The 14,449-nt window shown below is 41.3% G+C and overlaps 1 protein-coding gene across 1 annotated transcript in view; it reads left to right on the forward strand.

The window, feature by feature from the left end:
* The first annotated feature begins 253 nt into the window (after window positions 1–253).
* PRPS2 (phosphoribosyl pyrophosphate synthetase 2) overlaps window positions 254–14,449 on the forward strand; it is a 39,455-nt gene continuing 25,259 nt past the window's right edge. Inside the window, exon 1 of the mRNA XM_072135952.1 lies at window positions 254–543. Within this exon, the coding sequence (XP_071992053.1) occupies window positions 422–543 (122 nt within the window). The 5' untranslated portion in view covers window positions 254–421. The remainder of the gene's footprint in view (window positions 544–14,449) is intronic.

The raw sequence follows: 14,449 nt of genomic DNA on the forward strand, positions 1-14,449 counted from the left end.
TCTCTCCTCCATACAAAAATCATATATGATCCCTTCCTGTACATATACACGTATGATGAGACATTAATCCTCCATCATTTATGATGCACATATACACATGTGATCTCTCCTGCAAACATATACATCACATATGATCCCGTTCTGTACATATACACGTGTGATGAGACTCCTGACAGCTTCCTGCCTTGTCTTGGGCCGTGCACAGCCCTGTAAGGTAGGAGGCCGCGCCCCCTCTCTCTTGAAGCCCCGCCCCTTCCCGTGACATCTTTCCTAGGGGGAGCTGCTCCATTCCAGACACGGCCCTGCCTCCTCAGCAGCCACATGACACTGAGCTCCGCATCCTGGTAGCAGGAGGGATAGGACAGCTCAGTCCCAGCCTCGTCTCCGCCGCCTTCCTCTGCCGGTACCGCACGCCACCATCATGCCTAACATCGTGCTGTTCAGCGGCAGCTCCCATCAGGATCTCTCCCAGAAAGTGGCAGACCGCCTGGGGCTGGAGCTGGGCAAGGTGGTCACCAAGAAGTTCAGCAACCAGGAGACCAGGTGAGCGGGCTCCATGCGTCACTGGGAATAGACTACCCACCATTCATCAGTAATGTGAACATGGCCCTACAGAGCCCTGCGCTCACATAGTCTCCAGAGAGCCTCATTCATAGAATATACAGCCTCAGCTTTCTGTACGGCTAGGGCTCAGTGCACACATGGCGTCTTCTGCATGTCCAGCACATATTCATGCTGAGCGTCCTAGTACCAATAGCCAGCTATTGGTCCGGGAGTGCAAGTGTCTGGCTCCCTATTCGTCACTTGTTGTGATCCCTCCATGCTGCTTCTGTGTGCTTCCTACTACTGGAATTCAGCTTCCCCTGCCCCAGGGCACAGAGAGGAGGGAGCTGCCCAGTCTAGCCACTAGCCTTGTCCTTGGGAAGCCTGCAGCATGGAGGAGGCTATCGGTCTCAGGCCTGTACATGGATATCCACTGCCTTGTTATTACTACTCCAATACAAAGCTATGGGATAACAATACTAATATAAGATGAATGGAAAATGTAACTCTGCAATGATCAGGTGTCAAGAAACATTGTGTATACAAGTAATGAAGAAACCTGAGGGAAATGCCACAAACCTCACTAGAATCATCAACACTGGTGTTTTCCATGCCCCTTTCCTGACAGTGGTGAAGCTGGTGGAAGCCCCTAGTTGTTGCTAACAAATAGGGCACATGCTTGGTCCAGGTTGTGGTGGTTGTTGGCTCTTTTGGGCTCAGTTAACACATGTCAGTTGCAGGAGTTTATGAAATTGCTCTATATTCTGAGTGGACTGTTTTAGCCTCAGAAACATCATTTAAATAAATGAAACCTATTCAATTACAGAAATTTCTCATACAAATCCTGTGTTCACCCTTTAAAAGCCATCCCTCTCGAAGTTTGGAGCAGTAGGTAGTTCTATTCTGGTGAAGCATCTGACTGTCAACCCTCCGCATTGGTCATTCTTCACCTATCAGGGGAAGAGAAGATGGGTCATGACAAGATGTACCTTTCATTCATCTATGTGGAAACCTAAGCTGTAGTTGCATAGCTGCCGGTGCCATTGGTGCTTATTACCAGATTGTTTATGCACTGAGTGTAATAGATGTGCGTTAACTGTAGTGAAATTGGGATTTTAAAAAAAATCCCGTCAGTATACTGCCCCTCCTGCATCAAACAACTATAGACTCTGCATCTTTGGTTTTGGTATAGTGTCAGTTATTGGTGATTTTTAATACAGCACACTCCTTCTGCAGATGACACAATTGAAAGCCATCTCCTATCGGAGATAGGTAATTCCTTCTCAGTCTTTGGAATGTGTTTGTATTGTGTTTTATACTGCTTTGCAATCCCTTTGGTTGAAACTCCTCACAAAACTAATGTATTTAATAAATAGCAAAGTCTTTTGACTCTTTATCAATAAAGGGGAGCAAAAATCTGAAAAATAAGATGCTACTTACTAAACGCATGTAAACACATTGGCAAAAAAGTACAACCAAAATTTAAAGCAGAAGCATAATGTGAACGCACCCTGAACTATTACAATGGTGTATTTGAGGGTGCACACAGACTGTTGATCCATGTCACGGATCCCAAAGTAGCAATTGTTGAAGAAAACTGCAGCACAGCTCAAGATTACAGGAGTAATCTGGTGTCTATTCACCCATCCTGCAATGTTTCGACTGCCAAAACAGTCTTTACCCAGCAGAGCTTTTAACTGCAGGATGGGTGAATAATGACGCCAGGGTGCAGCACAGATCAAGATTAGATGAACAGTTTTCAACAATTGTTGCCTTTCCTCTGCAGCATCTCTTGTTGCTGTTTCGTTGTTACATACAGTTTCATAATTTTTTTTTTTTGTTCTACTGCTGGCCCCAGACGGTGTAAAATTAAAAAAGTAATACATGGTATGTTTTTTTTTTTTTTTTTCATATCGCATTGACAGTGTGCACCTGCCTTTTGGTTTCGGCCTCTGTCGGTCTGAAGCCTATGCCAGCTTGTGTCTCCACTGGGACTCTATATACCAGCGGAGGTCAGCAGTGATGGGAGGTCCCACACTGGACCTAAGGCACAGATCCCAGTGAGTATAACTAATTAAAGGCGTTATCTGAGAACATTTTTAAAAATAAAATAAACGGTACTTGTCTCCTCCGTCGCTGCTGATGTCCGGGTCTGCAGTCCGTCTGATCCATGCTCTTGTTTGAGGCACTCGGGGAGCCTCCAGCCAGCAGAGGTGACCGGCCACTCCCATCTGTCCTTATCTCTCAGCATTGTAGGCGCTGTGATGTGACAGATAGCAGTGGCCATGGGACCGGAAGCTCCCAGAGCGCAGCTTTCGTGTCCCTGTAATCAAACAGGGGCACTGATCAAATGGACAGCGGCGACAGAGGAGGTGAGTACACATTTATTTTTGTTTAAAAAGCTCACCCCTAATTTATTGATACTGTTGGATAACACCTTTAATTTGTCACCACCTGGAGTGTATATAAAATAAAAAAAATAAATGTAACGCTTTACAACTCTTTCAGTTTCATGTTTTACATAGACCAAATGCTGTTATTGAGTTGGGAATCTAAGAATCAGTTATACATGCTGTAAGGAATTCCTTCTGCGCCCGTTATACTGCCATCATCATAATAGTGTTCAGTTTGTGAAATGCAACCTTCCATATGGTCGCTGTTTCACAATTCATTGCATGTCCATTCTATTCAGTGTGTGACTGGTGAAAGGGGAACTAGAACACCATAACAAACTAACCTCGTGGTTAGAACCATTGCTGTTAGGGTGCAGTCACAGGTTGCGTTTTGGTAGCGATTTCATTGCGTTTGGAAATCCAAATGTTAATATTAATGTAATTAGTCAAATTGCCTCTCCTCAGTTGTTTTAATGAGTTTCAAAACGCAATAAACACAATGTGTGACCGCACCCTGAAGATTTGTTTGAGATGAAACCAATAAATGACAGTTCTAAGTTACTGGTGTTCCATCTATTAAAACCTAAAGTTAATCAGTTTTGTTACCTATCAAAGCCTGTGACAATCCTATCAATTTTAGCAATAAACTGATAACTAAGGCAGAGGAACATGTGGTCCAGTTTCCTTTAGAATTAACCTTTTGTGACAATTGCTAATGCTATAGTAAACCATGTGACAGGAGCTATGCAGTGTTTTTATCTAACTTAATTCATTCACATGAGTCTAAGTAATTATGAATGGTACGTGTCAGCCTCCAGCAGAATTTCACAGTCATATCCGCTGGCTCCTCATCCTGCTTTTTTCAATGTGGCAATGTCTCTATGAATGGCCTGCAGTTGCAAAGGGAATTTAAAATCTCAGGTCTTATAAATTTGGTGTAATTTTTTTTTTTTTTTAAATGTATATGTGTATTGGGCTACATGCACAGGAAAGAGTATTTTAGCCGAGGGCTCGTACACATGGCTGTATTTTCTATGACCCTGAGTGTGACCTGACTGCCCAGGACATGAATGCAGCAGCGGCTGTTCCTGCAGTTCGTGACTTGGGCAGCTCTCTTCTGTCATCAGCGTGTGAGCAGACCTCACGGGCCACAGACAATGGACCAGGGGCTGTTTGTGATTTTGTGCAGGCCACCTAAGAAGTTGTTGGTGGTTTGAGGGTCATTCCCTTTAAATAGTTCCGCAATCTTGCAGGCTTGCACTTAAAGGGGAGATTTGGGACGCTAAACCACTGTTTCATAAAGATCTGTGGGTTGTTTATTGTTTCATATTGCTACATTAAAAAAAAAAAAAAAAAAAAAACCCTTCTGCTGTAGTTATATGAAGCATAGTATACATTGCGTATGTTCACTGAAGCCAGGGAGTACATCCTCAACTTCACTTCAGTTCGGCACCAGGATGTTGCTGAAGGCGCCTGATATGGCCCTGAAGAGGTTTCAGACCCATCTCTAGGTTATTATAAGTGTGGCGTTTATTAAATTATTATTATTATTTTTTTTTTTTAATTATTATTAAGGCGGCCCTGAATAGAATTAGAGAATGTGTTATTTTGTTATCCTGTGTTCGTGGGAACACCCCTTTTAAAGTCTGATTTTTTTTTTTTTTTTTTTTTTTTTCTGGGACAAAATTCTGTTGCAGAATGATTTTTCCCGCTACTTTTCACAGGTCTTTTTTGTCTTAATTGCCCCCTTTTATTAAAGGTTTTAGACAGATTTCAGCCATTTCTGACTGCGACCATTGTGTGCAATTCTATCATAAACAGATGAATAAATATGACAAGAGATGGGGCGTGGCTTAACGCCAAAAGGTCTGTGCAGCAGAAATAATGCTACTGCGCCAGAATTTTGGTGGAGCTTTCTGGCGTTATCTAAGCCAAGGTGCAAAGTACAATTAGACAGTCTGATGCTAAGTGATAACCTTGCATGATAAATTTAGTGCAGGATCCGACTGTGTAATCTGTGCCCTGCATTATGACACCTTTGCTAAATCTGCCCCGTGTGTTCATATATGGCAGCAATAAACTCACTTTTTTCTGAATGCAGATATGGGAAATTTGCAGAAATGATGAAATTATGGAAGCCACTGTCATGGTTTCTTTCCAATACTTTCTTTGGAACATTGCAGTAGTTCTCTGCTTTCTGCAGCCATGTTACAGCACCAAAACAGAACCTATAGGCATGTGTAAAGTGGCCACCTAAGTTTGATGAGTATCGGTATGTGCCCCGTTTGTGGAGAATTATCTTGTACTGTAAGCAGTCTAATGCTGTAATGTAGCTTTCACCTTTTTATTGTGCGTACCAGCTTTACACAATCTCCAATTTTGGATCTGAAAACAGTGTCCTTAGCTAACCTCATTTTATGCATTTGTTCCCAAGCTACAAGGTGGTGTTGCCCTCAAAAAGCCTACAATTTTGCTATTGTTTAGCTGTATATTAGTGCATCCCAACTTAAAGGCAAAAAAATACTACATTTGTATTGAACATGTAAAATGTGCATACCTCTCATACAAGGATAAAGACTAAGGCTGGATTCACACAAACGTATGCCCGCCGGTCTGTAGCTGGTCCGGCATACGTCCGGTGCCATTGCGATTCATTATGCAGGGCACCATAACACGGGAAGGATAGGACATGTACATTGTACATACGTTACTCCCCCCTACGACTGTGTGATTTGCTATTTTGAGTCTATGAGGGGGGGGGGGATGTCTGACTACACACAATTTCTTTGCAGTGGGTTATATTTATATGGAGCATAGATTTGGATACAGAAATGCCTTTGGAAAATCCATTGACTATTACTTTGTGGGCAATGGAAATTTTAAGATTAATATGATTGGCAAATATGAAAAATTTTCGAATATGAGAAGTTTCCAGCTGTCATAGAAACTGATTAAATCATAGATGGTTCTGCTGCCATTTAACCGGTTAAGGACCAGGCCCTTTCCTGTTTTTTCATGTCCATTTTTCACTCCCCACCTTCAAAAATCTATAACTTTTTTTTATTTTTACACGTAAAAAGCTGTGTGATGGCTTGTTTTCTGCGTAACAAATTGCACTTCATAGTGATGGTATTAAATATTCCATGTCATGTACTCAGAAGCGCGAAACAAATTCCAAATGCAGTGAAAAACCGCATTTGCGCCATTTTCTTGTGGGCTTAGATATTACGTCTTTCACTGAGCGCCCCAAATGACAGATCTACTTTATTCTCTGGGTCAGTACGTTTAAGGGGATACCAAATTTGTATAGGTTTTATAACCTAATAACTTTTTTATATTTTGGTGTACGGAGCTGTGGGTGGTGTCATTTTTTGCGAAATTTGATATTTTCAATTATATCATTTTAAGGACTGTACAACCTTTTGATCACTTCTTATAGATTTTTTTTTTTTTTTAATATTTTTCAAAATGGCAAAAAGTGCCATTTTGACTCTGGGCGCTATTTTCCTTTACGGGGTTAAATGCATTGAAAAACCATTATCATATTTTGATCGGGCATTTTCGGACGCGTCGATACCTAATGTGTTTATGATTTTTACTGTTTATTTATGTCAGTTCTAGGGAAAGGGGGGTGATTTGAAATTTTAGGTTTTTTTTTATTATTTTTACTATTTTTCAGACTCCCTAGGGTACTTTAACCCTAGTGTGTCTGATCGATCCTATCATATACTGCCATACTACAGTATGGCAGTATATGGAGATTTTCCTCCTCATTCATTACAATGTGCATTAATGAAGGGGTTAAAACGAAATAGCCTTGGGTCTTTGGAAGACCCAAGGCTACCATGGAGACGGATCGCCACTCCCCGATGTCGTCACGGGGAACGGCGATCCCAGGTAAGATGGCGGCGCCCTCTAATTATAAAATAAGGTCACTTAAATATTTCTAAAGCAAATTATATTACTATGCATCACATTACACAAAATGCATGGCAAGAGGGAGGGGTGTGGAGACGACTATGCATTGGCCTGTTCCTGTGCCAGTCAGGACTAGGGCCTCTTAGTTTATCCAGCAAGCTGTTGAGCATGGGTAACATTAACCCTTCCCTCACCCCATAAGTGCATAGAAATACTAATGATAATATACCATATATACTCGTGTATAAGCCGAGTTTTTCAGCACAAAAAATGTGCTGAAAAACGTCCCCTCGGCTTATACACAGGTCACGAAGTCACTAAAAAATACTTAAAAAAAAAATTAAACTTATATACTCGCCCTCCGGTGGCCCCGATGTCTGCGCCGCTTGTCTTCAGGCTTCTGCTGGGCGCCGCTATGTCTTTCCTCCGGGCGGCGCCTAGAAAGACGTCAGCAGCTGCGTGTCATACTAGGCCTCGGCCGGGAGAGAGCAATGGCGGCGCCCTGCAGAAGAAAGAAGACAGGCACGGAAGCCTGAAGACAAGCGGTGCGGACATCGGGGGAGCAGCGCTGCACATCGGGGCAACCGGAGGGTGAGTATATAAGTTTATTTTATTTATTTATTTTTTTTTTAATGCTGGGGGCAGGCTGTGTACCACTGGGGGCTGGTTGGCTATATACTGGGGGGGGGGGGGGGTCTGTGACCAATGCATTTCCCACCCTCGGCTTATACTCGCGTCAATAGTTTTTGGTGGTAAAATTAGGGGCCTCGTCTTATACTCGGGTCGGCTTATACTCAAGTATATACGGTATGTGAATATTATTCTTTTTCACAAGTTATTTTGGCCCTTTATTGCGTTGTGTGGTTTTTTAATTTTTTTTATTTGTGAGTTTAAGGGCATTTATGTCCTTTACTTTCCAAGAACAATGTGCAGGCTGTAACTGATGACCTTACATCAAGGTCAGACCTGTTGGAGTGCAGAAAGCTTCAGTGAAAAGTCTAAATCCGTTTCACAGTAAGCAAGCTGCACTTTGTTTCTATAGTGATAGCACAACTTTGTTGAGTAAAGTATCCTTTTATATGACTTTTCTGTGCTTAATGGCAATAAAGGTTTACTTGTAAAGTGTACGGCATAGTGTTTAATTTGCTTATTTTCTAATCTGGAATACATTTCTAGGATTTATAAGCGGTTTTATGTTTTAGTTTAAAAGGACCACATTTGATCACATGTTAAAAGACCCCTGTCATCAGGTCTGTCACTAATTCTGTCGCCACTTACTGCTGTGGCAGCCTTTATTTAGTTCATACATTAGTTCAATATTTTCTTTATGCAGATGAGTGTGGGCATATGGAGAAAGTGATGTCACGTTTGTGTGTGTCATTGCTAGTGTCTGCTCCTTGTGAGACATCAACTAGAGACCGACAAATACCTGACATGCTCTCTGATTTGGTAAGAAAAAAAACACCTGTCTATTTATAAGATGGGGTGTGTTCACATGTGATGCTTTTGAAAAAGCATGCGTTAATGCCACAACAGGTGGCAAGAGATTTGTCTAATGCGATGTAGTGTATACAAAATGCATGTGTCAACAAAAATTCTGATAGAATAAGCATTAAAAAAAGAATTTCTGCTGCACTCAAGGTTCCATGGAAGTCTCTGCTCAGTGCAAGACATATGAAAGCCGCATACAGTTTGCAAAAAAACACATTAACGATTCCCAGACTATGAGAAATAAGATTCTCTGGTCTGATGAGATGGAGATTAAACTTTTTGGTGTTAATTCTAAGCGGTTTGTGGTGAGAAAACCAGGCACTGCTCATCACCTGCCAAATACAATCCCAACAGTGACACGTGGTGATGGCAGCATCATGCTATGGGGGAGATTTTCAGCTGCAGGGACAGGACGACTGGTTGTAAATGAAGGAAAGATGAATGCGGCCCGGTCTAAGCACACAGATAAAATAACAAAGCAGTGGCTTTAGAACAACTGATATGTCAGGTTTTTCTTGTTTAATAAATAAGCAAAAATATCTACATTTCAGGTTTCATTTTTAATGAAAGTTTGTAATGAGCAAAAAACAAACCTTTTTGATATTACCAATTGGTTGCAATAAAACACTGTGGCTTAGTGTTTAGCATTACAGCCTTGCAGCGCTGGGGACCTGGGTTCAATTCCCAGGGTCAACATTTGCAAAGAGTTTGTATGTTTCCTCCGGGTCCTCCTAGTTCTTCTGGTAGGTTGATTAGATTGTGAGCCCCATTGGGGACAGAGACTGATTTGGCAAGCTCTGTGCAGCGCTGCATAATCTGTGTGCTCTATATAAATAGAGTTTATTAGAGTGAAAAATTTAAAGGGGTCTGAATACTTTCCTTACCCACTATACATATGGATTTGGATCCAATATTTATTATGTATTTGTATAGTATTTTTTCAATGCTGTAAATTTTGCCAAATTCTTAGACCCATAATGGCAAACAGTTACAGGATTTGTCTTATAAAGAAGTGATGTTATAGTCTTGTGACACAAAACAATATTTGTTGCAGCTTTCTGTATTTATAGTGTACATTGGTAACATTGAGTTGTCTACTTTGTATAATATTACAGTGCTGGTTTAATCTGCTGGATCACTCCTTTTTCCGTAGTATAAACTGAGGTCTAATCCACTTGGGCCAGTGAACGGTTTTAGAATGTTTTTTGCACACAAGCATTTCCTTTTGACAAAGGAATTAGTACATTACGATTGCACTGAATGAGTTGAAGGAATGCTGGCTGCGGCTCATGCATGAGTAACGTTTGATGTGCCAACCTCGAAATGGGCTGTTTGCCTGGCAAAGCATGTTCCTGTGAAGTTTAAATAGAAGTATTTCTGACTAGCAGAATCCAAGCATTCCTTTCCATTAAAGGTGTTTTCTATGTAATATATGTGCCTCCTGTCTAAACATTCTATATTTATCATCTTTACTAAATTATTAAAAAAAAGCGGAGAGCAAAATTGGCGTATGCTCCACTGCCCTGTACTCAAAAAATTTGGCAGCATAATGATGGATCGGACTCACCTGTTGTACCACCAAATACAATTGGTGGGAAAAATCTGGCTAACACATGATTATTGTGTGTTTTAATATTGCTTTTTTAGGGCAGACATGACGACGGGGTACTGCGTAGGTTAAGGGCTATTTGGTGGTCTTTTTGTCCTATGGTGTAACATAATTTCTGTCTTGGTATTTCATTCATTAACTATATTGTTAATGTCTTATGGTATTGTAAGTATTTGTACTTTTAAACTGGTTTGTGACATCCTTCTTTTTCCTTTTATTTTCCTCAAAAAAAAAAAAAAAATTATTACAATAGTCCTTAGGCCCTTTCCTCCGGACAGTATTTTGTGACCGCATTTGGAAGCCATAGTCGGTAGCGGATCCGAATAAATAGAAAACTTTTTTTCCCTCTTTCTATTTTCTAGTTCTGATTTCCAAAGAAATCTCCCTTAGGAAATATCCTTTCTATATGAGGGTGCTAGTAGTTTAAAAAAAAAAGTCTGCGTCTTTACCCCCCCTGTTTTTGAATGAAATCCTCTACTGGTCCCGGTGTACTTAAAGGACACCTGTCATCAGGTCTGTGTCACTTGTCCTGTCACTACTACCTGTTGGAGCAGCTCACAAGGATCCCATCCCAGCCTTTATCTAGTCAGGTCATGCATTAATCATTATAAAATCATCTATTCTTTATTATGTAAATGAGGCAGAGGCAGTGATGTCACCCCTGTTATCCCGCCCCTCTCCTCCCCCTGTGTGTATTGTATAGTAAAGCAGTGCTAGTGTGTGTGCTGTATCTGCTGACATGCTGCATCCAACTAATACACAGAGACTCAGACATCAGCTACACATGTACCTGACATGTTCTGCTATACACATGGCTGCAGCCTGGAGCTGTTGTATCTTTCTCATACACACACACACACGCACACGCTGCAGGGGGCGTGAGCACATGGAGCAGCCATTACACAGGCTGTCAGTCAAGCACTGGGGCTGTGGCTGTACCTCCCACTCATGAATAAGCTGGACAGCCGAATATGATAATGACTCATTGGACATTTCACAGGTCATTTGCATACAGCTTTAGGACCTCAATGCTTAGGTTTACAGGCATGTAGAGGGGCAATGAAGGGATAGAGGCAATGCTTTCTAATGGCAGTTTATGAAAATATGTTTAGTTTAGGGGGGTTATTTTGCCTGACGGGTTCTCTTTAAACTCTCTCCCTTCTGAAACTGGCAATGATGAGCGACAAACTTCTAGTGTGTGAAGATTCTCTCAGAAGTACCAAGTTTTGACCTTTACCAGTAGTATAGTTTCTAATCTGTAGTAGCCAAATGGACTTCTCCTTAAAATGCATGTGATCCACTGAAAAAAATGTGAATAAAATAAACAGAACTTCTAATTTTGCCTAGGTATGCATTCTCACTAGTCTGTAAAATGGGTCTTAAATTTTCTGGTGTACAGACTATTTTCTGTCCAGTCACAGACCTCTAGTTACCAAGGATATGCCCAACTACTGGGAAGTACAAAGTTGAACTTGCCAGTTTTATACTGCACCAGATTAATTATCCAGCATTAGACACAGTGATTAATCTTGCGCAGCAGACAACTGTCCAGTTCTACTCTGCACTGGATCTACCACAGTGATCTAGGCGTTAGAGACGGTGTGCTGGCATGGCGTGTTACCTTGGCCCATCAATGCACCATGATGTCACACATGTGTACTGTGGCCAACAGAGGAAGTGGTACCAGAATTACTGGATGTGGAATATGTGATATGTAATATGTTTCTTTGCCATGTAAGGCAGTGAATGTTAAAGAGCAACCTTAATTTCAAAAAACTTGAGGTGTTTTTAAGCCCTTTTGCAATTGGATTAGTTACCCGAATCTTGCTCCTTCCACTTGTATTCTGCAGACTTCCCTTAGATGTCAATAATCTCTCATATGTCTGTTACTATGGACATTCCGTCTTCAAAAAGAAGCAGAGACTACGGAAGGAGAGACGCCCCAATCTCTCTCCCTGCAATCAGCTGATTATCTCATAGCTCAGTACTCCAGCACTCATGTGTCACTGCCCTAGCACTCAGTCATGTGCAGGGAGAAGCCCTGACTAATGTAGTGACCAAACACCTACACTCATCTCTCCTCAGCTTCCCCTACACTTGTGTATAAACAAATAATCCACACAGACACAAACTGCAGCCTCCCCTCCCCCCCCCCCCATCACCTCACACAAGGAAGGGGTAGGAGACACTCTCCAAGTCTGCAAGCTGTCCCTCCCCTCATGTGCTGTGCTGAAGTTTTACATAGATTTGATATACATAGGTGTCATTGGTCAGCAGCAGGCGCTTGTGTTGAGGTGACAGGGGCAGGTCCTGCCCCTCCATCTTGCTGATTGTAGTTTTTTTTTGAGCTGGAAACCCTGGTTGCTATGGGCCAAAAAAGATACTAAATGAGGACCCAGAGGCAAAAATACTTTGAGGAATGATTCCCAGGGACACCTGGAGCAGAATTATGTATTTTATTTTTTTTTTTTTTTTGCTCAGAATGACGGCTACACTTTAAAGGACTTCTACCATAAGGATCAAGGATTTTACACCAAGCACACTAATGTACTGGAGTGTGCTCCCTCTAGCAGGATCCACTTTAAGCTTCCTATGCCCTTGTTATTAAGGAAAAAAAGGCTTTAACCCCTTGACGCTCTGCGCTGTAGCTTTACGGCAGAGAGGTGTGGGGGCTGTCTGAGGAGGGCTCACAGGCTGAGCCCTCTTCATACACAGTAGGAGTTTGTTGCATATTACAGCAAACCACACCGCTAATAACCTCGGCACCGATTGCGGCTATTAACTCCTCCAATACCGTCGGCAAGGCTGTCGGCAGCATTTAAATGACTTTTTGGATCCGATCGTTCCTGAATCTCATCTGGGGCGGCGATCGGTTGCCATGACAGCCTCTGTCTTTGTAAGAAAAATAGCGCCCAAAAGTCCAAGACGCGACTTTTACACCATTTTTCACATCACATAAAAAATGGAATAAATAGTGCTACAATATTGAGGTCTGCAACATTTGTCAATGAAACCGTTGGCTCATTTCGCAAAAATGACACCTAACACAGCTCCGTACACCAAAGTATGAAATAGTTATTAGCGGCAGATGGCAATTTTTTTTTACATTTTTGAAAATATATTAAAACCTACAGTATTTTTCGGACTATTTAAGCGCACCGGAGTATAAGGCGCACCATCAATAAATGCCTGCTAAAATGTCTAGGTTCATATATAAGGAGCACCTCTGATTTCTGAGAAAATCAAAGTATTTTTTGTGCGCCTTCTAGTCCAAAAAATACGGTATATAAATTTGGTATCACCGTGATCATACCGAACCAAAAAATAAAGTAGAGGTGTTAGTTGGAGCGCACGGTAAAAGTCATAAAAACTGAGCCCACAAGACCATTTCACATTTGAAATTTTTTCCAGCTTCCCAGTACACAGCAAGGAATAATAATGTGACGGAGAAATAAATTTGTTTGGCACAAAATAAGCCCTCACACAGCTCTGTACACGGAAAAATTTAAAGTTGTTGGAGAGCAAGAAATGAGCGGGAAAAACCCAGCGTTCCTTAAGGGGTTAAACATTATACAAATTAAAGGGATATTCTCATCTGGGCATTTTAAATTTCATTTAATTCATCAGCCTTATGTAAACATTTCTTCAATTTGGATGTTATTAAAAAAAATGTTCCTGTGTGAAGATAATTACTCATAAATGTAGTCATGTTGTCCCTTAGAAACAAGATGGCTTCCTCGGATACGGCCACCTCACATTTTGGCAGCAATGGCCGGACATGCGCTATTGAGCCCTGTCTGACCACCTGGCTTCAGCGTTCATTACCACAGGATGGCTGTAGTATATACAGTAACTCCCGGACATTTCATATATAAGCACCCTTTGTGTCTTTGTGCAATCTCTCCAGAAGTGGCCATATCCAGGGACACAATCTTGTTTCTAAGGAACCAAATGACTACATTTATGAGAAATTATCTTTACACAGGAACATATTTTATTTTTTTAAATATGTGTGTAATTATATATATATTTTTATTGCCCAGGCGCGAATACCCCTAAGTCTGAGGGGCTCCATTAATGTCTATGGAGCCTGGAACCCCTCACTCATTTGTATGATTTGAAGTCTTTTTGTTAGAAATTAGGACATGAGAAGCTAAAAGAGCAGATCCTGTCAGAGAAGACACACACCTGTATGTCAGTGTTCTTGGTCTACATTCCTTGATCCTGGTGGTAGATTTCCTGAGGTTTTTACTATATATCCTTGTTAAAGGCCAGACTTGATACTTTCCTGTTAAAATTACATTTAGTTTTTCTACCTGAAGCGTTCAGACTCCTGCATATACTATCTTCAGTGATGTTGTAATGCAAATATCATTTTCTAAGTTGATTACTTTTTATAGTGCAAAAAAGGACAGTCTGATGCAAGTGGTGAGCATGCATAAATGTTATCAGCCAAGTCCTTATGTTTTGGTACTGGTACTCAATCAAATGTGCT

Source organism: Engystomops pustulosus, chromosome 2 (genome assembly GCF_040894005.1).
Source record: "Engystomops pustulosus chromosome 2, aEngPut4.maternal, whole genome shotgun sequence".
In the NCBI taxonomy this organism is placed as follows: Eukaryota; Metazoa; Chordata; class Amphibia; order Anura; family Leptodactylidae; genus Engystomops; species Engystomops pustulosus.